Source organism: Rhinatrema bivittatum, chromosome 3, assembly GCF_901001135.1.
Source record: "Rhinatrema bivittatum chromosome 3, aRhiBiv1.1, whole genome shotgun sequence".
In the NCBI taxonomy this organism is placed as follows: Eukaryota; Metazoa; Chordata; class Amphibia; order Gymnophiona; family Rhinatrematidae; genus Rhinatrema; species Rhinatrema bivittatum.
The window spans coordinates 90,812,739-90,840,666 of record NC_042617.1 but is presented as its reverse complement, the minus strand read 5'-3'; the positions used below and the strand labels follow the sequence as shown (position 1 = coordinate 90,840,666).

Genomic DNA, 27,928 nt, shown 5'->3' with positions numbered 1-27,928 from the left:
GTAGTAGAAAGACGTCCGAGTGAAGCTTGCTGGAGTGTGTCTGTGGTTGAGAGAGGTCCGAGTGAAGCTTGCTGGAGTGTGTCTGTGGTTGAGAGAGGTCCGAGAAAAGCTTGCTGGAATGTGTCTATAGTTGAGAGGGTACAGAGTGACTGAAGAGGTGATATTACTGTGAAAGTAGAGTTATGAGCAAATTTTTTTTTTTTTTTGATTGACTTCTACCCTGAATTAGGGACAGGTGGTTTGAATGTCTAGTTAGGAGATGGTTTCCTAAAGTCTTGACAGGCGACTCAAGAATATACCCAGTGTAAGAAGGGAGCTTTACGTAGAAGTCGGATTAGTTCTGCTCTGTCCTCAGAGGCTGCACGAAGGGGCGCACAAAGGGGCAGGCCCCTTTGTCGCGTTCTTTCGGCACACGGCGCCTGAGGGAGAGGGTTTTTAAACTTCCCTCTGCTGCAGTCTGATTGGCCGGATCGGGTTGGTGGGTGGGTCTTAGCGCCGTTGGGGCCGCTGCTCTGGCTCTGATATGGGTAAAACAGCAACTTGGAATACTCTAGGTCCATTTGCCAAGCATTATAAGTTGGATGTTATTTGTGAGATAAGATGCTAATTTTGGGACAGCTGTCTTAATAGTAAGTTTGCAATCCACCCACCCGATTATAGTGGGGCTTTGATACATCCCACAGGTTCTGGACTGGTGGAGCAGAAGGACAAGGAAGGAGAAATTAAGACTTAACTGATAATTTCCTTTCCTTCTGCTACACCAGTCAAGAAGCCCACACTGGGATGTGCAAATTGGGCTACCTCTATGAGACTGAAATCTGATTAAATGTTATAAATTGTAAAAAAAAAAAAAAAAAAAAAAGAAGATTAATAAAAGGGGGAAATGGTTAAGGAGAGTTTTCATTACTCCAAGAATTTTTAAGGCTAGATTTCTTAGTTAAAGTGCTTCTCATAGTTTAAGTTGATGATTTATCTCAAAGTATAGATATTACATTTTTGTGTTTTTTAATGAGAAAACTGAAATTTAAAGTTTTGACCTATTACATTTTTGTGTTTGCTAGTTGCTATAATTTAAATTTAGCTTTGAGAGTAGTACACTGGTTGTATCTGGTTCCATGCATGACATATATAAGGGTGATGTCATCAAAAAAGAAAAAAAAACCTCTGCCTCTAATTGCTGGATGAGGGGATTAAACCCACAGGTTCTTGACTGGTGTAGCAGAAGTAAAAGGAAGGAAATGATCAGGTAAGTCTTAATTTCTCCTTAGGATATATGATTCAGGCTACTCATAGTACTTAAATTTGTCAAGCATAGTGGTTAATGCACATTACATTTTTCATTGTTCTCCATTATGACACACAAAACCTTGACTAACTGTTAATCAGTTATATATTTCCTGCTTTGCACAACACAAAACAAATTATACAGACACTGACAACACTTAGAACAAAAATACAAACAATTTTACAGAACATAAAAAGTGCAAGAAATCTAGGCACAGGAACAGCATGTATTTGTGCATCTGCAAAAGAACAGAAAACATTATATAAAAGAACCATATTTTTTTTTTAATTTATGAATTTTCTCAAATATATTTCAAGAATCCACTTTAATCAGCAAACAAGAGATTCAGGAGAGTACATAGTCAAATCAATGAAACTGAAAGGAAACTAAAGAGAAAAATAAGTCTCATAAAATCCTACTCCTCAATCTCGGGGAATCCTAACCCAAACTTAGGAAACAACTATTAAGTCAAAGGCAATCACTGACCAAAATGGGAGGGCCTACAAACATATAATGAACGGTTCATAACTGGATATCAGAAGCTCTACTAGCAGAAATAGAAAAATCAAATCAGGTGAAGACTTATCACTCAGAAAAGATGAAAGTTGAGATGGCTAGGAAAAAGTATATGAAAAATTCAAGTATTTAATAAGGCATTTTACAAGGGAATTTTTAAAAGGAAAAATTCTCCCAAATCCGTACTCTAGGCCTCAATAGGGAGATACTGCCACCTCTTCTCTATTTGTCTGGCCAGGTCCAGAAATACTCGAACTTTTAAATTTAGGAAAGGTTTCATTTGGTGTTGAAAAAAACATTTTCAAAGCCCAGTCTCAATCTGATTCCAGAAGAAATGTAGCAATAAGAATTTCAGGAGTGACTTGTTTACTCTGAGATTACTCCAGAACTGCTGAAAGATTCAAATTGACTGGTTGAATCTGAGTCAGAGCCTGCATATTGGGGTAGATTTTAAAAAAGAACGCGATCGCGTACTTTTGTTCGCGCAGCAGGCGCAAACAAAAGTACGCTGGATTTTATAAGATATGCGCATAGCCACGCGTATCTTATAAAATCCTGGATCGGTGCGTGCAAGGCTGCCGAGTTTGGGCAGCCTGTGCGCGCCGAGCCGTGCAGCCTGCCTCCGTTCCCTCCGAGGCCGCTCCGAAATCGGAGCGGCCTCGGAGGGAACTTTCTTTCGCCCTCCCTTCCCCTACCTAACCCACCCCCCCAGCCCTATCTAAACCCCCCCTTACCTTTGTCCCTCGATTTACGCCTGCTAGAAGCAGACTTAAATCTACGCGCGCCAGCGGACTGCTGGCGCGCTGTCATCCGACTCGGGGGCTGGTCCTGAGGCCTCGACCATGCCCCCGGGCCGGTGCCACGCCCCCGCCCCCGAAACGCCGCGTCCCACCCCCGAAACGCCGTGTCAATTGGCCCCGCCCACGACACGCCCCCTTAAAAACCCCGGTACTTACGCGCATCCCGGGGCTCTGTGCGCGCCGGCGGCTTATGCAAAATAGGCGCGCCGGCGCCCTGCTCGCGTAAATCCGGGCGAATTTACGCGAGCAGGGCATTTAAAATCCGCCCGATTCTGTCCATCAGGTAGATCTTTTTTAAACAATGGTAATTAATAAACCCTTGATACCAATGGTATCACTTGTTCATATATTTTTAAGATATCCACTAAATATTTCTTCCACATTTCTTTAGGAGGTATAAGTGAATGCTTAGGAAAATTAATAAAACAGAGGTTTTTTCCCCCCTTATTTGGTTTTCCATTTGCTTCAATCTATTAGAAAAAAGTTGATTTTCTTTGAATAGAGCTTGCTGAAAAGCAGAGGTATTTTCCAGATCCTATTTAAAAGAACACAAGAAGTTGCCATACTGGGTCAGATCAAGGGTCCATTAAGCCCAGTATCCTGTTTCCAACAGAAGCCAATCCAGGTTACAAATACCTGCAAGAACCCAAACATTAAGTAGATCTCATGCTACTACTGCCAATAATAGCAGTGGCTTTTCCCCAAGTCAACTTGTTTAATAGCAAGTTCCTCCAGGAACTTATCCAAATCTTTTTTAAACCCATCTACACTAACTGCCCTAACCATATCTTCTGGCAATGAATTCCAGAGCTTAACTGTGCATTGAGTGAAAAAGAATTTTCTCTGATTTGTTTTAAATGTGCTACTTGATAACTTCATGGCGTGTTCCCTAGTCCTTCTATTATCTGAAAGAGGAAATAACCGATTCGCATCTACCTGTTCTAGTCTTATGATTTTATTGACCTCTATCATAGTGGTTCCAACCTTTTTTGTTTCATGGCACACCTTCTCTCTCCCCCTACCCCTTGGCATCATCATCTTCAAAATTCCTTTTTCCCCTAGCATCATAATCATGCCTCTCCCCTGGCATCATCTTCTTCCCTTGCCTATCCCCCACTCCCCTGGCATCATCATCACCTTCCCTCTCCCATCATCTCTTACCCCTCCCTCGTATTATCATCACCTTCCCTGTCCCTCACTCACTGGCATCAACATCACCACCTTCCCTTTCTTTCTACCCTTCTCCTTCATTCCCTGGCATCATCACTTTCCCTCGCCCACCACTATCATCATAACAATCCCTCTCCTACTACTTCTTCCCCCACCCTTGCATCATCACCTTTCCTCTCCTTCCACCACTCTCCTGCACCCCCTGGCATCATCACTGTCTCTCTTCATCTCTTCATCACCTCTGACATCATCATCATCATCATCATCACTACCTTCCCTTTCCTTCTATCCCTTTCCCCCACCCCCTGGTATCATCATCTTTTCTTTCCTTCCTCCTCACCTCAGGTGTCATCGTTATCACCTTCCCCCACCCCCACCCCATCATCACCTTCCCTCTCCTTCACCTCACCCCCTGGCATCTTCTCCTTCTCTCTGCCTCCATCCCTCTTCTTCACTCCTTGGCATCATCATCATCTTCCCTCTTCCTCCATTCATCTCTCCTATCCCCAGGCATCATCATCACCTTCCACTACCTCTTCCCCAGCTCCTCGCGTCAACTTCACCTTCCCTCTTCCTTCACCCCATTATCATCACCTTCCTTCTCCTCCTGTCATCATTTCTTTCCCTCTGCCTTCACCCCTCTCCCTTACCCCTTGGCATCATCTCCTTTCCTCTTCCTTTTTCTCTTCCTCACCCCTTGGTATCATCAATTTCCCTCTCTCTCCATCCCTTGGCATTATTGCTTTCTCTTCCCTCTCCTTCCAATCCCCGAGACAATCATCTGTTCCCTTTCCCTTCAACCCTGGCATCACTTGCCTTCTCCCTCACTTCCTAGCATCATCATCATCATCTTCCCTCTCCCTCTACTCCCTAGCATCATTATCTTCCCTCTCTCTCCACTCCTCTCCCCCACTGACATCATTATCAATCTTCCATTTATCCCACAGCCTGGCATCATCTTCCCTTAACCTCACTCCCTGGTAAAATTATCACCTTCCCTCTCCTTCCACTTTTCCTCCCCACCCCTTTGAATCATCATCTTCCCTCTCCCTCCACCCTTCTCCCCCAATTTCCCTGTCATAATCATCTTCCCTTCCCTCTTCCCCTACATGTTTTTGTTTTTTTGTGGAACTAGTTTCACACTCCAACATTTTCACGTGGACAACCAGAGCATTTATGTGATTCACCACCGGGTTTATATAAGCAGAAATATTAAGAGTCTCAGTAGCCTCCCAAGTTGTTTCTTAAGTAAAAGTACTCGACCTTGTGAGTGCAAAGACACTGGCATTATGCCCAGGGGCTCTGACCTGGGGAGCTAATTTCACTGAAGTTTATACTGGGAGCTACCTGAGGGTTTACCCAATATAAACACACACAATTACTGGGATTATATCTGGGGGGCTTCAAACCAGGAGCTTATCCCCTGCACAAATGGCCACACACTATTGCTGGGATTATATCTGGGGCCTTGAACCCAGGAGCTTATCCCCCTACACAAAGAGTCACACACTCTTCACGTCCAGAGCGTGCTCTGCCCCTCTCTAGCTCTTATTTTCTCCTTATACACTAAGGGGTTGATTTTAAGACCCGTACACGGTTCCCAGCGCGTGCACATGGATGCACTGATTTTATAACGCACGCATGTTATAAAATATGGGTCCCGTGCCGGATTTTCATGTACGTGTGCACATGTGTGGTGGGTGGCCAGCTCCCCGAGTGGGAGTTTAGACGAATATGTGCGGCAACGCAATCAGGCCCCCCCCCCCCCCAATTCCCTCCCCGTCCACTCCAGTTAAGGAGTGGACGGGGAGGGAACATTCCTACTGCTATTGCTATCCTTCCTCCCTCTTCCCCTCTCCTCCCCGCCCCTAAACATATCCTAACCATCCCCAAATTTTTTATGTTGCTACTTACTGCTCCTCTGGCACAGAAGTAATCTCTGTGCGCTGGCCAGCTGTCATCGTGCGCTTCCCCAGGACAGCGTTGAATGTCACTGTCCCAGCCCGGCCCTGCCCCGCCCAGACCACATCCCCAGCTCGTCCCTTTCTAGAGGCCCTGCACTTCGGCGCGTAACCTCTTATTTTTGTGTGCACAGTTCAAAATCAGGCCGTAAATGCTTGGGAAAGCAGCAGTGTTCCCTCCATCTGAGTTCTTATCAAATCTGAGATGCAGCTGTGTTGCCTTCATTCTCTCTCAAGTTTTAATATGTTAATTGCTTGCTTTCTCATCATAGACCTACTGGAATAACAAAATAGACTCTTACCTTTACGTAAACATTTTATAGTGCAAGACGATAAATAGCAGTTCACTCAGAAGTTGGCCTATGGCCTTCAAACTAGTCTGTGTCTGGGTGAAAACTCTGAATCAGTGCAGCCTACCCTCTATGTACATTCTCAGCAAAAGTAACACAAAATGACTCCAACATCGTGGCTCTAGCATCTTCGCCTCAGCAGGATTTGTAGAGGCAGTCTGCTCCTCCAGGTACAGAGATGTCAAGGAGGGGGGGTAGAGTTCTTCTTCTCGTACCCCATCCAGTGATTCAACTCCTGGAGTAATGGTCCCCTGGTGCATATGTGTGTCCACTGGTCCAACAATGGGGCTCAAGGACAGGGCAGCTGAGACATCCCTCTCTCTAGCCCTCCGTTTGCGACCGGAATAAGGCATAGTTCAAACAGGTAAGAGAAATATTTAAGCATTTCCTTAAATCATGTCTAACCATCTATAACACTCATCTTTAATCCCATGCCCATGGGGAGAGAAAGCAAAGGGAGAAACACTGGTGGGAAAGGATTAATAGAAGACAGAACATTTCTGAAAATAGCAATACAAAAACCAGTGACACACAACTGAGTTGCAAAAAGGCAAAAGAAAGCTACTTACACTTTCAAGCACAACACAAAACAACTGAATTTCAATGTCCGGCCCCATTACACACACAGTATTATAGAGCAAATTGACTGATATCTACCATGGCAATTGTGTCATGATTAGGATTTCAGCGGAATATCAGCATGATCATGCAGCAACTCAGCTGGATTCACATACATGAAATGGACAAAACAGCCATGCAAGTATTTACTACAAACAGCGTGTAAATTCTCATTTAGATTCAGACACATAACAGCTATGCTAGCATTTGGGGAAAAAAAAAACAGAAATTTGACTCCTATTTATTATACCAGATGTCATAGTGTGGGCCTTTGTACAGTAACTAGAGCAACTTGTCATGCACAGTGGACAGTGGATAATATCTTGGGGACAGGGATCTTTGGCCAGTTCCCCACATCATGAAGATGATATTCATCTGTCTGAAAAAAAGGCATTGGTCTGAAAAAAAAAAAGCAAGGAAAATGCCTCCCATAGACACAATACTCAGAGGGCTCAGATGTGATAAAAGTTCTCCATGCTCTGAAGCAGCCTTGTTTAGAGGCTGCCATGTGGAGCTCAAGCTGCTACAGATCCCATGGGTGATGCCTCTGGTTTCATGCATCTTGTCCTTGAGAAGGCCATCATTCTGAACCGACTCTGAGGCAGTTCTTACCTTTCACAAAGAAACAAGTCACTTCAGAGACTGAATGTGCCATGTTGTTTTTTGCTGGATCTTTGAAAGGACCTTTTGATTCTCAGAATACCATCTTTGAGCACTGAGATTTTAATGGATGCATCCAGCAACCTGTCAAGCCTCCCCTGGCTTGTCTGTACTCTTAACATGTGGTGCAGATCATGTGACTCGTGTGTCGCTCCACTGAGTTGCTGTTATCTGAGAATGAACACCTGTAGATATTTCATTTTATGTTTTGTTCTCTGAAGTCTGAATAACTTTTGACCTTAAATATTTCTAAGTTCTGAATTTGGAAGAACAGTCCAAGAGTATATTTCAGGTCCAGAGAACTTTTTGACTTACATTTCATGTGCACTTGAAAACATTTTGTTGCTTCAAGATGAATTTGTATAACATAACACAGTGCAGTGTGTCAGAATAGTAAAAAAAATTACACTAGTTGTATTTGATTTGTCAGAGCTGTTTTCTGTAATAACTATATAATGTATACTTACTCTGCCCATTCAAACTGCACATTCATTTTTTTGTAATAATAGTCCATAATACTGTACATCACATGTGCCAAATGACACCCATGTACCTGGCACAGTTTCGATCAGTTTGAAAATTGTAACAGTTCATGCTTAAAAACATTTTTTCTTTCAAGCACTATTCTTTTATTTCTGCTTAAACATCTGTTTTGTTTCTTTGTAAAGAATGCCACTCTTCAGGCAGAGAAGCAGGCATTGAAGACTCAGCTGAAGCAACTTGAGACACAGAACAGCAATCTCCAAGCACAAATTCTGGCACTACAAAAACAGACTGTTTCCTTACAGGAACAAAATACAGCCCTGCAAACCCAAAATGCTAAGCTTCAGGTTGTCTTTCAGGTTTTCTTTATTTCATGTCCTTAAAATTGTATCTGTGTAAATGAAACTATTGTATTAATCACATACCACATGACTGAGTCTGACCACTAAGTGTCGCTGTTGTGTGATGGGTGAGGCTTTCCCTCCCCAAGGGTTGTGAAGATTTCCTCTACGACATACCCAACCCTGACCAGCCCAGGGAGCATAAGTCTGGCCCAAGAATCAAATCCAGGACTTGTGCACAGCACTCACTACTTGAGCCACTGGGTTGGCCCCTCATCTGCTTTTTAAATTGAATATTTATAATACATCAAGCTTTCAATTTACAGAAAGTAAGGCTTTTGTATGTATTTATTTATCATACTTGCCGATGTGTAAGGTAGTGTAAGAAAATGGCAATAAAACAAAGGACAAATACCAAAGGGTCAGGAGAGGTGGGAGGTGTGGTGCTTTATATATTGCTTAATAAAAAGTAGGCATTGTGAAATGTTAGAATTAGAATTTCCCTCTGGTGGAAAGAAGGAAATGAAACACTGTAATAATCTGCATGGAGAAGCAGGAACACCCACAACAACATTGAGCTTTTCCAAGAAGGCATTAGGGGTAACGTGCATAAATCAGCAGTTACAGTTCGAAAGCAGCATCGGCAATGCCTTGTGCTTCCTAGCATGCATTCAAGTAAGTTGCCCAGAATGGCAGTTGCAATGGTGGTATAATTGAATTGGGCCTTAAGGAAAGCTGGGGGACTTGCATGGAGAGATAATAGCTAAACCCAATCTTTATGAGCATGTGGAGGCCAGTCTTTAAAATGGAAGGAGCCTACTAGCAGAGATTGTGGAGGCCATTACTGAACAGATTTTGAGCATACTTGAGTGGTAGGAAAAGGGTGGGAAGGTCACGTAAAAGATGTGAAGAGATAGAGTGAGTATTGGGTTGCATGTGGGAACTCATATGTGCATCTAACCAAGTGAGCTAAAATCAAATGGGTGACTAGATGGGACATTTTGGTCTTTTTACATCAATAAACAGCCTGAATTGACTATAACATATGGGAAACATAATCCAGCGGGATAGAACGGACTCATCTCTCCTAGCTAATAGAGCTTCCTTCGTGGGCATTGCCATGTAAGCTTCCTCAGTCATTTTTTGTCTGAGCATTGCACGGATGTGTACTCAGTCTCTTCAGTTTTCCTACTTTGAATTGCCTTGCTGCACTTCAGCAGCACAGAACTTTTCAGTGCTACAAAAAACCCCCAAAATTTTGCTGCCTCAAAATTGCCAGCAAGAAGAAACCCACAGTGAGCAGGTTCATCTGTGGTTATGCGATGTCCCTCATGGAATATTATCATTGTCAGGGTCCTGACCACGACCTGCAAACTGTTCTACCTGTGGACAGATGTCCCTACATTCTTGACGCTCCAGAGTACACTGCATAGAGGAACTGCGTAAGTCTCTCAGAAGCCACAGTAGATCTTCTTCCCACATTAGCAATGTTGTTTGCCTCATTAGGACATGAGTTAAGCAAGAACCTGTCCTTTTCTCCGAAGAGGATGTTCCACTCCTACCCTAGGTCAGAGGTCATGCCAGTTATTCAATCAGATTCCAAGTCTCTTGTGATGTTTCTTTACCTCTTTCTCTAAAGAGATAGAAGGAACGGGGCGTGGTTTCGCCGCGATCTAAGATGGCCGCACGCTTTTAGAGCTCCGCTCCCAGCCTCCTCCCGTTAGCTGATAAACGGGACTCCAACCCTCGTTTCGCCCCCGCTAAGCTGCAGCAGACGTCGGACCCGGCTTCTGATGGCGGCCAAAGAAAAAACCAGCAAACTCCAGCGCTTCTCTTTCGTGAAAGCCGCGCAGGAGATGCAGGACTCCGGGCCCTCGGGACCAGACAACATGGCGGACGCAGCGGAGCGCCCCGAGCTGGAGGCCCCGATCCTCTCCCCTCCCCACGTCCCCGACAAGACTGCAAGCGACGCGGACCTACCCACAAAAGCTGTGCTCCGGGACTGGTTTATAGAACTTCGGACCGAGATGAAACAGCACAAAAATGAACTTTTGCAGTCCTTTGCTGAAACGCGGGAGGAAATGAGAGCCCTGGGGCAGCGCGTGGACGATATCGACGTCATGGTGGAGGGGCAGGCTATGGCGATCCGGGATCTATCCCAGGCCAAAACTGAGGTACAGACAGAGATTGCTGCTCTTAATGAAAAATTAGAGGACTTAGAAAACCGCAGCAGAAGGTCCAATATCAGAATAAGAGGGATTCCAGAGTCACCTGACTATGTAGACTGTCATGCTATTGCCCAGGAAATCTGCAAATTTATCCTGGCCCAGGACCCCCTTACTGAAGGCTCGGATTCTAACCCTGAGGGCCCACGCATCGCCATAGAACGAGCACACCGGTCTCTTGGGCCTCGACGAGCTACTGGGCCACGGGACCTGATTATCAATCTCCAGAGTTTCTCCCAGAAGGAGAAAATCATGTTGATTGCCAGGAGCAAAAGGCTTTGGGGATGGAGAAACCTGGAGATAGCTCTCTTTCAAGATCTTGCTCCCAGCACTTTGCGGAAGAGATATGAATTGAGGGAAGTCACCCAAGCGCTACGCAGTGCTGACGTCCGATACAGATGGCAGTTCCCATTTGCTTTAACTTTTCAACATCAGGGAATCACCCACCGCCTGAAGACGACGGAGGAGGCAGTTAAGGTTTTTGCTCAAATTGGGCTGGAACTCCATCTTTCCCAGCCTCCCCAAGCGAGGAAGTCCCCTCCTAGAGATCCTAAACCGCATTGGCAGACGGCTGGGAAATCTAGGCGCAGGAACCGCGCTAAAACGGCTCCCGAAGTTGAGGCACTCTCGGATCAAGGGTGACATGGATGGCCCGGGTGTATACACTGTCTTATTACTCTGGTTGGGGGACTGTTTTTACATGTTTTCATGTTCTACATGTTTTCATGCTTTTGCAACTTAGCTATCTTTTGTTCTTACTAATTCGCTTTCTTACTGCGCATTGTATTGCTTTTCACAGCTGTTTATTGCTGCTGCTTATGATGGGTTGGACTAATCGCATAGGGGGAGGCTGGGGGATGGGTGGCCTCTTGGAGGGTAGGCCTCACAACCCCAACAGGGACTCCGCACAACTGAATGTGCGGATCCGGAAATAGGGGGATTTATACCTGGCCTTTTGGTACCCTACTAACCTTATACACCTCTACGCTGGGACACATGGTTTGGTCTGGGGGCGGGGAGCTTCACGCACCTTTTGGCACATGTTTCCCCTTACACTGTCAGGAGATTAGGCTGTCACGATTCTATATAGAGGACCATTATGACTCGATTCCTCACTCTTAATGTGAAGGGCCTGAACACCCGTGCGAAACGAGATCTGCTCTTCCGGGAGTTGAATAGCAGCAAAGTCACCATTGCGTTCCTGCAAGAAACGCATATTCGCAAAAGGCACGAACACTTGCTGAGATCGAAGGACTTCCCCCACGCTTTCCTGGCGGCGGCAAACAAAACCTCTAGGTATGCGGGCACTGGTATCTTAATCTCTACTTCTGTAACCTTTGAATGTCTGGCATGGCGGCCTGACCCACAGGGGAGGTATGTACTCCTCAAGCTTAAAGTGGGTTCTCTCATATACACTCTGCTTTCTATCTACGCTCCCCACCAGGAGCAGGCTATATTTTGGAAGCACATACAAACCCTGCTGAATGACGAGACAGAAGGTCTTTTAATCATTGGCGGTGACTTCAACCTCACGTTGTGCCCGGAGAAAGACAACTCCCACTGTACCAATATCCTTTCTCGACGGGTTACTCGAAAAGTACGATCCATTATTGGCTCCATCTCCCGTCGTTGGAACCTATTGGATGTTTGGAGGCACCGCTATCCGACAGCTAGAATGTACACCTTTTATTCCAACCCGCATAAAACCTACTCGCGGATTGATCTCTTCTTGCTGGATCAGGGTCTGCTGCCCAGACTTAAGGAAGCGGATATCCATGCGATTTCCTGGTCCGATCACGGTGCGGTCACGGTGGACCTCTTGGACAATAGAGTAATCGGCGGACAGGCTTACTGGAAGTTGAATGCTTCTCTTCTGAAAAATGACTCTTTTAAGGAAAAGCTCCTGACGCATGTTCGGGAGTACTTTCAGCTCAATATGGACCGGGAGGTCTCTGTCAGCACAGTCTGGGAGTGCTCGAAAGCGGTAGTCCGCGGCTTATGCATAGCTAGAGCAGTAGCTCTTAAAAAGGACCGAGAAGCTAAAGATAAATTGTTAAGGATGGAGATTGACCGCCTGGCGAAGTTACACATGTCCAATCTCTCGCCCAACACCTATAGTAAATTAACGGCTGCACGTCAACAACTCCTGCAGCTACATGCAGAACGGACCTCTTTCCATTTAGAGCGCCTCAAACAAACGTACTTCGAGGGCAGCGATAAAGCCGGTCGGCTCCTCGCCCGCCAATTGAAGGAACGGGTCATGCGAAGTATGATTTCCAAGTTACGAACCCCTTCTGGTAATATTACTACGGATCAGGAAGAGATCCGGAAGAGCTTCGTCGACTTCTATGCTCATCTATACAGGGGGGATGAGACGATCCCCCTCACTGATATCTTGTCTTACCTGGAAACAGTACCACTCCCTTCCCTCTCTGCAGAACAGCAAACATACCTTGACGCTCCAATCACAGAGGCGGAAGTTCGGGATGTAATCAAAAATTTAAAAAATGGAAAATCTCCCGGATTAGATGGCCTTTCCAGTGAATACTACCGTGAACTCTCCAGTGAACTAGCCGGCCCCATGGTTTCTCTATTTAATTACATCCGCGATGGGGGCTCCCTTCACGAGCACGCCAACATAGCTGGCATCACCATCATTGCCAAACCAGGCCGGGATCCCACTATTTGTGGTTCCTACCGCCCCATCTCTCTTATTAATCAAGATTTAAAGATCTTAGCTCGAGTACTCGCCTTACGACTCAATCTGCATTTGCCTGGCCTTGTCAGCTCCGACCAAGTAGGATTCATTCCCCAACGCATGGCAGCTGACAATGTCCGCAAAATTATAGACCTCATTTGGTGGGTAAAGAAGGAAAATATACCTGCTGTCCTCCTAGCCATAGATGCGGAAAAGGCCTTTGACCTTGTACATTGGCCGTTCTTATTCCAGACGTTACGAGCCATGAATTTTGGGAACTCCTTTTTGCAATGGTTACACCAGCTCTACGCGGCCCCGAAAGCGACAGTAAAAGTGAATGGGACTTATGGGCCATGTTTTACTATCGGGCGCGGCACTAGGCAGGGCTGCCCCCTGTCACCATTGCTTTTTGCCATCTTCCTGGAACCTCTGGCCTCCCGAGTCCGACACGCTACGCACATCCAAGGGATTGCACTTCAGGGTCATCAGTACACCATTTCCCTATTTGCGGACGACATTCTGTTCACCCTAGCTGATCCTGTCCAATCTCTGGCGGCAGTGCAACGCGAACTCTCTGCATTCAGTAGTGTCTCTGGGTTCAAGGTTAACTCCGACAAATCTGAGATCCTTAATATCAACCTTCCCCAGGCGGATATCAACGCTCTCAAGGCAACGTTTCCTTACACATGGGCAATGGGCACCTTGAAATATCTGGGGATTCACCTCAGTGCCTCTCTAGAAGACCTCTACAAACTCAACTATGAAGCACTCTTTAAGGCAATTGATCGTGATCTCCTTCGCTGGTATCAACGGCCTTTCTCCTGGCTCGGGCGGATAGCTATCACGAAGATGAATATTCTACCTAGGCTATTCTACCTCTTTTCCACCCTCCCTCTCTACCTGTCTGCCGCCCTACTGAAGAAGTTAGAGAAAAAAATTTTTGATTTTATCTGGAGGAAGCGGCCCCCCCGCGTGGCGCGTCGCATTTTGTGTTTATCAAAAAAGGATGGAGGCCTGGGGGTCCCGAACCTTACTGCTTATTACGCAGCGGCCCAACTGAAAGCCATCGTGGATATTCATAGGACCCTGGAGGCTAAACAGTGGGTGCGTGCAGAACAAGCCATGCTGGGCACAATGTCCATCAGTGCCCTGTTTTGGCAACCTCGCCGAACGTGGCGTCCGGTCACCTGCATGCCGTGGGCGCTTCAGACGACTCTGCTGGTCTGGAGCACGTGGAAGACCAAACTAGTTGGCTTTTTTCTCTATTGCTATCAATCGTCTCTATTCACCACGACACAGTTTCCAGCGGGTTTTACCTCAACCGCCTTTTGTACCTGGTCCCAGGCTGGCGTGCGGACGCTTGGGCATGTCTATCAGGGGGGCCAACTGTTATCTTTCCCACAAGTCTGCCTACAGTATAATATCCCAACGGAGAATTATCTACCCTACGCGCAGCTACGGCACTTTATACTCCACCTCATACGTCGACGGGAACTTAGACCCACTCGCTCGCTCTTCGAGCACTTCTGCGTGGGAGCAGACAAGCTCACTAAGGTCGCTTCCAAGATTTATGGTCTTCTGAACACAGCACCCCCAGCTCTCCCACCCCATCTTCGTCAGTGGGAAAAAGACTTGGGAGAATCTCTGGACCCAGGAGAATGGGGCTCCATTTTTGCACTGGCTAGCCGTTGCTCCATATCGGCGAGGCTCCAGGAAAACTGCTTCAAGCTGCTTTTTCGGTGGCACTTAACACCACAACGTCTGCACACCATCTCGCCTAAATACTCTCCCCTCTGCTGGCGCAACTGCGGGTTCGAGGGTACCTTTTGGCATATCTGGTGGGCCTGCCCCCACGTAGCCCGCTTCTGGTCGGACCTGCAACTCTGGTTTGCTGACCTTTTACATGTACCTGTCACTCTGACTGCTAAGGCGGTGCTTTTGGATGGCCAGATTGTGGGGTTGGATAGAGACCAGCGGAAGTTTGGCAGTCAAGTTTGGATTGCAGCGAGACTTTTGATAGCCAAGTACTGGAAGAGCGATCGCTTACCCACGGTGGCAGAGGTCGTAGGCCTTGTACGACACCACAAGCGATTGGATTATCTCACGGCCCTTCGTCACAAGCGACTTGACTCTTACCGGAGGACCTGGACCTTCCTCCCTGCCTCATAAGTGCCTCTCATGAGTGCCTACTTTGGTCCTCATCGTAGTTCCCGGGTGGGCGGGTGACTTCACATTACTAGTGTTCCTTCACCCTATAGTGTTCCTTCGCTCAGATGGTCCCTCAATCGGAGCTAGCCTTCAGTAGTCAACAGCGGGTGGCCTGTCCTCCACTGCACCTGAGTGGACGCTTAGTTTCCTTTTCTTCCTCTATGTTTGTACTGCTTACTCCTGAGAAGTGTTTCTTACTAATATCTGCCCCACTGCATGTCCGAAGTTTTATAGTCCTTATGTCTCCCTGGTATTCCTTTTGGTGGGTACTAAATGCCGGGTAGGGGGGAGGGGTGGGGGGGGGGTGATGTACGTTGTTTTATGACTTCATATGCGAACAACTGTAATAATTCAAGTTCCATATATTGATGTGGTATTCTGTTTATTATGGTGTACATGTTCTTGTCAGTTGGTTCTTATGCTGGTTATGCAAACTTAATAAAATGTTTTAAACACAAAGAGATAGAAGGAACAATTCAGCCACTCCTCTCAGGCATTGGTGCAGCAGTTTCTCAGACTGAAATCCCAATATCGCCCATCGGGGTGAACACAGCATCAGAACCCTTGATATAGAGTACTTCATTTCTCCACTCAATTGTAGTGGAGTCAAATAGTTTAGACACCGTTGGCCACTGTGTTTTCCCTCTAATGCAACCGGAAGAACCTCCTGGTTTGTCTTCATCATTGGGTTCCCGGGTTAGTGATCCCTCACCATTGCATTCAGAAGAGAGGTTTACAGTATACCTTAGCCTATAGGAGAAGCACTATAGGAGAAGAATTTGGCTGCATTGCCAGGCTTCGCAATTATTCACCTCATACAGCCCTAATAGACTTAACATCGCTGTTGCCAACCTGGATAACAGAATGCATTCAGCTCTGCTATATCTTAGCTGGACTGAAGATCACAGACTGTCAAAGCTATGGCTTCTCCTTTTACTCATGTTAGAAAAGTGTCCCTTGAGGATATTTACAAAGCTGTAACCTGGTAATCGATTCACACCTTTACATTTAATTACTGTCTAAACAACCTCTCAAAGACTGACTGTAAATTCAGAGAAGCAGTTTTTCGTACCCTGTTTTCGCAGTAGTCTACTCTCCACAGTGGGTTCCGGGTTACTATTCAGTAATCGCTTCATTGCAACCTTCAGTTTGGGACCCCCACATGGCTAATTCAGCCTGTTTATTGATGGAAAAAGCAAGTTTGCTTACTGTAAATGGTGTATTTTGTGCCGTGGAATACCCACCCACCTCCTTGGAGAGTCAACCACCTAGCTAGATTTAGCTTGGATACTGACTGAAGAGGCTTGTCCGTCAAAGGCCATGCAAGAACTCCCGCACATGCTCAGTAGAACTCAAAGCTATATTAGCTAGGAGAGACAAGTCTGGTGCCTCTGGATTATGTCACCCACATGTAATGGCGCACTGTTAACCCGCCATTGGACGCACGTTTTCCCTTACCCCTTATTCAGTAAGGGGCCGAAAACACACGTCCAACCTGCCAAACCTAATAGCGCCCTCAACAAGCAAATGCATGTTGATGGCCATATTAGGTATTCCCGCGCAATTCAGAAAACAAAATGTGCAGTCAAGCCGCACATTTTGCTTTCAGAAATTAGCGCCTACCCAAAGGTAGGCGCTAATTTCTTCGGGCACCGGGAAAGTGCACACAAAGCAGTAAAAACTGCTTTTCTGTGCACCCTCCGACTTAATATCATGGCGATATTAAGTCGGAGGTCCCGAAGGGTAAAAAAGTTAAAAAAAAAAAAAAAAAATGTGAAGTCGGCCTGCGGCTGTTGGGTCGAAAATGCTCAATTTTGCCGGTTTCTGAGCCCGTGGCGGTCAGCGGGCTCGAGAATCGACGCCGGCAAAATTGAGCATCGGCTGTCAAACCCGCTGACAGCCGCCACTCTGGGCCAAAAGGAGGCGCTAGGGACGCGCTAGTGTCCCTAGCGCCTCCTTTTATCTGTCTCTACCGCCGGGCCTCATTTAAATACAGAATCTCGCGCACAGGCGAGTGGCCTGTGCGCGTGCCGGGAGAGCAGGCGTTCGCCTGCTCTCCCGCGGACTTTACTGAATCGGCCCGTATGTTACTATGCCACTCCAGGCTATGCATTCTCAAAGCAATTTACACACGTTAATTGGCTGTCTGAAAATTGCTCTCCCTTAAAGTGGCTAAAAGTCCATGCATTGTGCTTCTAGCCTCATTAAGAAGAGGAGATATTGGGGCATGTTTAGGTTGGAGGAAAAGAATGTTCATAGATAGCATTTTCAAATCTTCATGTGTACTTCTCCAGCAAAAATTTGCCCACAGTATAAGTAGGCTCAAATGATTGCTCATTCATACTGTGTAACAAGTTTCAAAGTGAAGATATGCATGTACTTGTGGCTTTAAGAATTTGTGAAAATCTGGGGATGAAAAAGTTCACATGATTTGTCCCAATGCAGACAGTTTGAAAATTGCACCCACAATTTTCAAGAGTTCTTACATGGGTAAATGTGCATTTTGCAGTTTAAAAATGTGGTTTGAAAATTGCTCTCCCCCCACCACCATGCTTGCAAAACTACATGCAGTGTATGATAGCATGCATGCTTTTACCTGTGATGAAAAGGGGCACGGTTAAGGTTGGTACTGAGAGGAGATTTCTTTTGGAGATTTGGTTGCAGACTTCCAAGAACCTCAAGGAGTTTGAAAATTACTCCTAAAGGATTTCTGCACCCTCTAGGTCTTCCTGAATGCACATTATATTTGTCTTTAAAACCTTACAGTGTACCTGGTGTTCTTTAATGCATGTCTCCTGAGTGTGATATTGCTTCCCAAAGGACAAGCAGGATGGTAGTACTCACATATGGGTGACGTCAGTGGACGGAGCCCTGTTAGGGAAAACTTTTCTGTCAAAGTTTCTAAAAAGCTTTGACTGACACTGGCACACTGAGTGCACTGAGCATGCTCAGCCTGCAATTATCCCTGTGACCACAGGTGTCTCCCCTCAGTTTTCTTTTTTCCGCTCTGCAGTAAGCATAGCGGTTAGGAGCTCTGTGAGAAATTCTCACAATTTTTCCACACGGAAACACTTAAACTTTTACTTCACAAACGCTTTTTCCCTGCACTGGTCTCCCTTCGCGTACATTTAATCGACGCTTGGTGAGTACTTTGCCCTGTTTTTCGGTCTGTTCCTGTCACCTCACTACGGTTTCCCTGGCCTACCAACCGAATTGCGGCCTTCCCTCTCCCTATGTTTTCACAATTAGCCCTACATAGCCTGTGAGTGTCCTCCTGTGACCCTCTGCCTGGTTATTAGCGCTAATGGGATAGGGACTTCCACAGTTACTGTTGCCGCCAGGGCCTCTGTCAAATTCATACCTCTGTATCTTCATGCAGTTGATGCCCCCATCGCTACAGTCAGTACCCCCATCCAGGCCATCCTGCCTTTTTCGATGCCATCGACACCTCTCCTCCCGTCTGTCGATGCCATCAACACCCCTCCCCTAGTCCGTTGATGCCATCGATCCCCGCATCGATTTTTCAGTGCCATCAATGTTTTCATCCATGGCACTGATTTTTCCATCGATGTCTGAGTGGATGCCATCGATGCACACCTTGGTGTTATCGGTGCCATCGATGCCCAGGTCAGTTCCATCAATACCCGGGTCAATTCCATCGATGCCCAGCTTGGTGCCATTGATGCCATCGATTCCCATGTCAATGCCCGTGTCAGTGCCATTGGTGTCCTCGTCGTTCCTATCGATGCGGCCATCGATTCCGTCGATGCCGGTATCAATTTCCCGATGCCATCGATGTCTATTCGATTCTTCGATGCCACATCATTTCCATCAATACCTATGCCGATGCCGTCTGTGCCTCCGTCACTGTTATCGTTGCTCTGCCCAGACCATCAACGTTTTTTTCATCTATATTTTTTATGATACCCTCGAGGCCGCTTCTATGCCGCCATCGATACCGTCATTACTGACATAGCACCTACACGCAATGCCCTCGCCTAAACACAGTGCTCCATGCTTTGGGTTCTTAACTAAAGGCCCGTATCAGCCTACGACACTACATAGTGCCAGGAGCAGTGCAGGCATGCTGAGAGTGCATTGCAGCATGCTGACAGTCCGTCGTCATTCGCCATCCAAGACAGCGAGGGCATCCACCTCGGCGCTGGGGAAAGACCGGGCCAAGCACCGTGGCACTCATTGTCACCGGCACGGTGACCGTCCACCACCGACGCCATCCAAGACATCGGTGCTATCCTACTCGGTGCTGGAGAATGCCTGGGCCGAGCAATATCGCTACTGCCACCGCCACTGTTCCACACAGTGCTGGCAGTCCTCGGTGCTCCAGAATGACCGGACCGAGTTCCGAGGAATTCTGCACTGGCGACACGATACATCGAGCCACTGCAAAGAGGGCTGGGTTCATGAGTCATAATGGCTCCCCTGTACCCAAGGCGTTCCCCCACCGACACCGGTGCGGGGTTCTGACCCTCTACAAATTACTGTGGTAGCACAAGACACGCTCAGCCTGTCTCCTCTGTTCCTGCGCTACCATACCAGGTTACAGAGTTGAGTCGGATGTTTACGTCCTTCAGGCTGTCCCTCGATGCCTCCTGTAATCCACGGAGCCATCGATCTTCACCGGCTCATCCTTCTGCGATCCACGATGGATGGTAAGTACTCTAATCCTGCTTCAGTGACAATCCCATTGAGACCTGTTCTCTAAATCGGGCCATATGGTTCGAATGGTTCTAGGTTGTCTTGTCTTCCAAGAACCGTATTAGTGTCACATATCGTTCTTGCCAGCTATGTCGGACACAATACCAAGAGAAATCTCTCTACCATTCATTTGGGATTGCATCAGGACGACATCCTGTTGTCAGCAACCGGTCTCTGTACTGATTAATACTCTGACTTCTGGTTCCTAATTAAGGACCGAAATCCCAGATGCATTCACTGATCTGCTAAACACAAGAACCAGCAAACACTGCCTCAATTGCAAATCCACCTCGAGGCCTGGTGACAGGTCTCAACGTTTTCTTGTACAGCACACAGAAATGCGGGTAAGACTTTTACTGCTCACCCTCCCGTGGGAGATTACATGATATCCAGATTCCATCAGCCCCGCCAGTTGGACACCTCCTGGTCTCTCAACTTGCCAGCTATCAGAGCAGCCACCCCACTTGGTACCAAGGTTCAGGGTACAGTCTCCTGGATGCTACAAAGCGCAGGGGAGTGGGGGAGTTTTAATCTCACTATTCTTTCTTTCAACAGAAAGTAGTTACTCTCCGCCCATCCTGGACCTCAGAAATATCAACTTTCTTCAGAAGGGACAGGTAAAATGGTGTCTCTTGTCACCATGCTTCCATACTGCAGTAAGTAGGTTGCCTCTCTCCTCTAATCTTTCTATGTGCTTCATGGTGAGTCAACAATATTACAATCCCACGCTCTGCCGGTTGCTCCAGCTTCAGCAACTTGGGTATTTCATTAAATCACTAGCAGTGACTGCTGTTTCTCTATGGAGTAAAATATCATTCACGCTTTTCCTTGCATGGACAGCTGCATAACAGTCAATCCAAGCAAGGAGCTCTATCTTCTTCCAGACTCACTATAAATCTACCTCCTGGAATTGCTGTTAACTACCATAAATCCCATATAGAACACTTCTGGACACCACAGTCACAACGAACTTCCTGTCCAACAACCGCACAGACATTCTGACAAATTCCTATATGTCTCTGCGCACATACAACATAACCTCAGCCCCTCAATTCTTTCATTGCTGGGCCACGGGATTTTTTCACCATGCACTGTATTCATAGGTCCAGATTTGCTACGAGTAAGATTCAGTGAAATTTCAATTATCAGTGGATCTAAGCTGTTCAACCGCTTTCGTCCCTGATCCATATTGCAGATCTAGAACCAACACCTAGGCTGGTCCTGCTCATGCTCGCATTTACTCAGGGTTGCAGAGTTCGAACTAACATCATTAAAAACACATTTTTTTCCAAATGGCATTCAATACTCCTTCACAATCAATTCAACATTATTCCACAACCCAGTATCTTTCCCAACCTCCATAACTTTATTTCATTTTTTTCCTTTAATTCAAACCCCCTTCCCTCCCCCACCCCTTTATCCTTCCTAACTACAGAATGAACCTTGGCCCAGCTCCATTATTCAGTTATTTTTTATTAATATTTTATTTTACCTTTAAGGTATATACCAGTTTTTGTATTTTTATTATTATCCCAGGACAAGCAGGATGCTAGTCCTCACATATGGGTGACATCGGTAATGGAGCCCTATGTACGGAAAAACTTCTTTAAAAGTTTCCATGAAACTTGAATGGCACCGGAGTGCCTACTGAGCATGCCCAGCATGCCATGATATTCCCTGCCACAGGGGTCTCCCTTCAGTCTTCTTTTTTCCGCGAAGCAATTAGCATCGTGGGCTATTGGAGTCCTGAGGTGATTTTCACCTAATTCAAAAGTTTAGAAAATTTCGGAAAAAATTACTTCCACCGCAGGGGTTTCCCTAAGTATCATCAGCGGTAACTTTTTTCGTTTTCGGTTTCCGGCCGGGACCGATATTTTTAGGTCATCGCCGTCGACGGCTGTCCGGCGCCATGGCCTCCGGGTTTAAAAAATGCCCGAACTGTACGCGGACGATGTCTGTAACCGATCCGCATTTTGAATGTGTTCTTTGCCTAGGCAAAGACCACAATATTCCAACTTGTAAATCCTGTGCGGAGATGACTTCCAAGGGTCGTCGTCTCAGAGCCGAAAAAATGGAACAATTGTTCAATATACAGTTGCTTCCAAGGGCCTCAACTTCAAGGCAGTCATCGCCAGCAGGATCAGTCCGACAAGCTCTTCTGACAAAGACTCGTCCGGAGGTGGGAGATGCCTCAACGCCATCCCCTTCAGTGTCATCGAAGGCATCGACTTCAGGTAGCGAGAAACAAAAAGAGAAACATCGCCACCGGCATCGAAGACGCCTAGCACCTATGACCGAGGGCCCATCGTCAGGTACGGCCTCACCCGCAAAGAAACCCCGGACGGGAGCGGAGGCTTCGAGGCCTACTGACCCAGGGCGATCCCCACCGATATCGGTGACGGGCTCCGTACCTCCTCAGGGCTCTGAGGAGGTATCGGCATCGCCAACACCGCCTCCCTCCATAGCTGCTCTGGTATCACCAGCTATGAGAGTGGAACTTGACTCATACATACGTCAAGCGGTGCAACAGGCTCTGCGCGATGCGATTCCGCCTCAGCCATCGACACCTCCATCGATGCCGAGCCCGATGCCGAGGGATCCATCACCATCGATTCCGCGGGCACAGACGATGCCAATGGAACCGGTCCCGATGCCTTCTCCGGTACCCTCACCGGTGCCACCGGTTCCTACACCGATGCCCAAGGAAGATGTGTCGATCCTCCATCCGGTCCTCTCCAAATTGGACACACTCCTGAATATTTTGTCCAATAAAGTACCAGAGGAACCCGTTCCAGGTCCATCTGGCATACCAAGACCTCCAAGGCCTCGTTCTCCTCTTCTGCCATCAGGGCCTAAGGAGCCACTTACTCATCACACTCCACGAGAGGTGCCTGTGGACACCAGTTCTGAATATTCTTCAGATGAAGACATTTTTTCAGAACCATCTCCACCAGATGACCACAGGAAGTCACCTCCTGAGGACCTCTCCTTCACAAATTTCGTTAAAGATATGGCTGAAACCATCCCCTTTCCCATACAAACAGAGGTGGATGCAAGACAAAAAACCTTGGAGGTCCTGCAGTTCGTGGACCCTCCTAAAGAAATGCTGGCAGTCCCTGTCCATGAAGTTTTCCAGGAACTGCAATACAGAATTTGGGAGCATCCAGGATCGGTGTCGGCAGTAAACAAGAGAGCAGAGGCAACTTACTTGGTGCAACCTATCCCAGGATTTCAGAAAACACAGTTGCCTCACCAGTCAGTTGTCGTCGAAACCGCCCAAAAGAAGGCGAAAAGACTAAAATCCCATTCCTCTGTACCACCTGGAAAAGAGAGTAGGTTTCTGGACAACCTTGGACGAAAAATATTTCAAGGTTCTATGCTGGTGTCGAAGATATCATCTTACCAATTATATATGAACCAGTACCAAAGGAACCTTTGGAAACAGGTTCAAGAAATGGCTCTCTCTCTTCCAGAACAGTATTAGGAGCCTTTCAATAATATTATTCACAAAGGGAAACATGAGGTCAGAGCCACCTATGACTGTTTCGAGACTGCGGCAAGACTTTTAGCAGCTGGTATAGCTGCAAGGAGGTGGGCATGGCTCAAGGCCTCTGATCTACGCCCAGAGGTACAAGAACATTTAGCAGATCTACCTTGCTTGGGGGATAACCTTTTTGGAGAGAAGGTAAAAGAAGCTGTGGCAACCATGAAGGACCACACAGAAACACTAAAGCAGTTATCTTCACCACCACAAGATACTCAGCCTTCTGCAAGGAAGCTTCCAAGGCGTGACACTAGACGGCCTTATTACCGTCCACGTCGATATTACCCCCCAGCAAGTAGGCCCAGAACTGGCCGGCCATCTCAACGCCAACAGCCTAGACAAAGGCCTGCAAGGGCTCAACCACCACCACAAACTGCCACTACATCTGGTTTTTGAAAAGCCCCAGAGAGCAGCAGCCAGATCAACCCATTCCCAAATATGCCAGTAGGGGGTCGAATAAAATACTTCCACAGCATTTGGACCTCAATCACCACCGACCAGTGGGTGTTATCCATCACAGCCCACGGTTACAAACTGGATTTTCTTACTGTCCCAAAAGAAAACCCACCACTTCCATCTTGGACAGTAAATCATCATTCCATGATTCTTCAAACAGAATTATCCACCCTTCTGAGAGCCAGGGCCATACAACCAGTTTCTGGACCTCAAAAGGGCAGAGGATTCTACTCCAGATATTTCCTCATTCCAAAGAAAACAGGAGGCCTTCGTCCCATTCTAGACCTCAGAAATCTCAACAAATTTCTCAAAAAAGAAAAATTCAGAATGGTGTCCCTAGGCACCATTCTACCTCTTCTTCAACGGGGAGATTGGCTCTGCTCTCTGGATCTTCAAGATGCCTACGCTCACATCCCCATTTTTCCTCCTCATCGCCGATACCTGCGATTTCGGGTAATGGATCAGCACTTTCAATACAGAGTGCTGCCATTCGGCCTTGCATCAGCACCACGAGTATTCACAAAGTGCATGGCTGCAGCAGTGGCACACCTCCACAAACAAAGAGTGCACGTGTTCCCTTACCTGGACGATTGGCTCATCAAGAGTCAATCAAAAGAAGGAGCTCTCACTTCTCTCAAGCTCACTCTCCGTGTGCTTCACTCCTTAGGATTTCTCATCAACTACCAGAAATCCAATCTGTCACCAACTCATCTTATACAATTCATAGGGGCAGAGCTAAACACTACTATAGCAAAAGCTTTTCTTCCAAGAGACCGTGCTCAAACACTTGTCCTCTTGACTCATACTCTGCGAAACCAACTCCAAGTAACAGCTCACCAGTGCCTCATTCTTCTAGGACACATGGCTTCCACAGTTCATGTAACTCCCATGGCCAGATTAACCATGCGACTACTGCAATGGACACTCAAAGCTCAGTAGATACAAGCCACTCAACCAATGTCCACTCCTATTCACATAACACCAGAGCTCAAATCTGCGCTCCTCTGGTGGACATCAATGAACAACCTGCTCAAAGGCCTACCTTTCCAGCAACCAGTTCCACAAGTGACTTTGACTACAGATGCATCCACCTTAGGGTGGGGAGCACACATTGGTCATCTAAAGACACAGGGCAAGTGGACAAAGCTCGAAGCTTCTTTTCAAATAAACTTCCTGGAGCTTCGAGCTATACGCTATGCGCTACATGCATTCAAGGACTGCCTTTCACACAAGACTGTTCTGATCCAAACGGACAACACAGTAGCCATGTGGTACATCAACAAACAAGGGGGGACAGGTTCCTACCTCCTTTGTCAAGAAGCAGCGCAAATTTGGGACTGGGCCCTGACACACTCAATTCTTCTACGGGCCACTTATCTAGCAGGCATCCACAACATTGTAGCAGATCGCCTCAGTCGTCAGTTCCAACCGCACAAATGGTCCTTGGATCCAGCAATAGCATCCAAGATCTTCCAACGCTGGGGTCAACCGACGATAGATCTCTTTGCATCCCAGCTCAACTACAAAGTGAACAATTACTGCTCTCTCCTCTGGCAGCAGAACAACCTACCAAAGGACGCATTTGCTCGCCATTGAAACTCAGGCCTGTTATACGCGTATCCACCGATACCACTCATAACCAAAACACTAGTGAAACTACAACAGGACAAGGGAACTATGATACTCATAGCCCCATATTGGCCTCGACAAGTATGGTTCCCCACACTGCTAGATCTCTCAGTCAGGGATCCAATTCGCCTGGGAGTAGCTCCCAATCTCATAACTCAGGAACAGGGTCAGTTGCGCCATCCCAACCTTCAATCCCTGTCCCTGACAGCATGGATGTTGAAAGCTTGATCTTACAACCTCTCAACCTTCCGACCACTATATCTCAAGTACTTATAGCTGCACGTAAACCTTCCACTAGAAAGAATTATTCCTACAAATGGAAACGGTTTACTTTGTGGTGCACTCAGAAAGATTTAGATCCTTTCACTTGCCCCACAACCTCACTACTAGATTACCTTTACCATCTCTCAGACTCTGGTCTTAAGACATCATCTGTAAGGGTACACTTAAGTGCAATCTCAGCTTATCATAACAAGCTGGGAGATGTATCTATTTCAACACAGCCTCTCGTCAGTAAATTCATGAGAGGCCTAACTCACATAAAACCTCCAGTTCATTCCCCAAGCATACAATGGGACCTGAACGTAGTATTAACCAGGCTTATGCGTTCTCCATTTGAACCCATAGATACCTGTGACCTTAAATACCTTACTTGGAAAACGGTATTTCTCATAGCCATTACATCAGCTAGAAGGGTCAGCGAACTACAAGCTCTAGTCACATACGAACCCTTTACTAAGTTCCTACATGACAGAGTAGTCCTCCGTACACACCCAAAATTCCTTCCCAAGGTTGTCACGGAATTTCACTTGAACCAATCAATAGTTTTACCAACATTCTTTCCTAAGCCGCATTCCCATCAGGGTGAAAAAGTCTTACACACTTTGGACTGTAAGCGTGCGTTATCCTTCTATTTAAACCGCACAACAGCCCAAAGGAAATCCAGTCAGCTGTTTGTTTCCTATGATCCCAACAAACCAGGTAAAGCAGTGGGCAAACATACTCTGTCTAACTGGCTAGCAGATTGCATACAATGTTGTTATGAAAAAGCAGGCCTTACTCTTCCAGGGCGAGTAAAAGCACACTCAGTCAGAGCCATGTCAACTTCAGTAGCACACCTTCGCTCTGTACCTATTCTGGACATTTGCAAAGCAGCAACGTGGAGTTCTCTTCACACCTTTGCAGCTCACTACTGTTTAGACAAAGAAGGAAGACAAGATTCAGCCTATGGACAAACCGTCTTAAAGAACTTGTTTCCAGTGTAATCCCAACTCCTTCTACATCCAACCTGCTGTGATTTCAGCTGATTCATTTCGACAACAATACTTCACTGTTGCTCACCTCAAAATGACTCGGCCTCTAGCTTGCTAATCACCCATATGTGAGGACTAGCATCCTGCTTGTCCTGGGATAAAGCAAAATTGCTTACCTTGTAATAGGTGTTATCCCAGGACAGCAGGATGTAGTCCTCACGAAACCCACCCGCCACCCCGCGGAGTTGGGCCTGATACGTTTATTATTTTATTTTTGCTAACGCTTATTGCTACAAAACAAGACTGAAGGGAGACCCCTGTGGCAGGGAATATCATGGCATGCTGGGCATGCTCAGTAGGCACTCCGGTGCCATTCAAAAGTTTCATGGAAACTTTTAAAGAAGTTTTTCCGTACATAGGGCTCCATTACCGATGTCACCCATATGTGAGGACTACATCCTGCTGTCCTGGGATAACACCTATTACAAGGTAAGCAATTTTGCTTTATTTTTTTAAACCCATTTTATTTATTTTATTTTCTATTGTAAACCGTTTTGACAAAATACCCTGTTTTGAAAAGCGGTATATAAATACTTTTAAATAAAATAAATAAATAAATAAATCTTCTCAACCCAATATGCGTCTATTCCGCTCCATGCAGAGTTTCACATCAACTTCCTGGAGCTTCGAGCCATGAGTTATGCCTTTATGCCTTACAATACTGCCTCTGCAACAAACCTTTGTGCATACAGACAGCATAGTGACAATGTGGTATTTCCAACACACCAAGCATGCACAACCTCTTAGCTGCTCTGCTAGGAAGCTGCACAGCTCTAACCTTGTCCCTTGCTCACTCCATGCATCCCCGGGCCACTTATCTAACAGACTTACTGAACGCACTAGCAGACCTTCTCCATATAGGTTTCCATCCTCTCGGATGGTCTTGGACTACATGTGTAGCGAGAAAAATCTTCAAGTGCTGAGGTCAACCGACCTTGCCCTCTTCGTCTGAATC

General features: G+C 46.6%; 1 protein-coding gene across 6 annotated transcripts in view; it reads left to right on the top strand.

Annotated features, from left to right (window-relative positions):
* CCDC88A (coiled-coil domain containing 88A) overlaps positions 1 to 27,928 on the top strand; it is a 503,234-nt gene that overhangs the window by 327,216 nt on the left and 148,090 nt on the right. For all 6 annotated transcript variants that reach the window (XM_029593463.1, XM_029593462.1, XM_029593464.1 and 3 more), the window contains exon 19: positions 8,029 to 8,190. In XM_029593463.1, the coding sequence (XP_029449323.1) occupies positions 8,029 to 8,190 (162 nt within the window). The remainder of the gene's footprint in view (positions 1 to 8,028; positions 8,191 to 27,928) is intronic.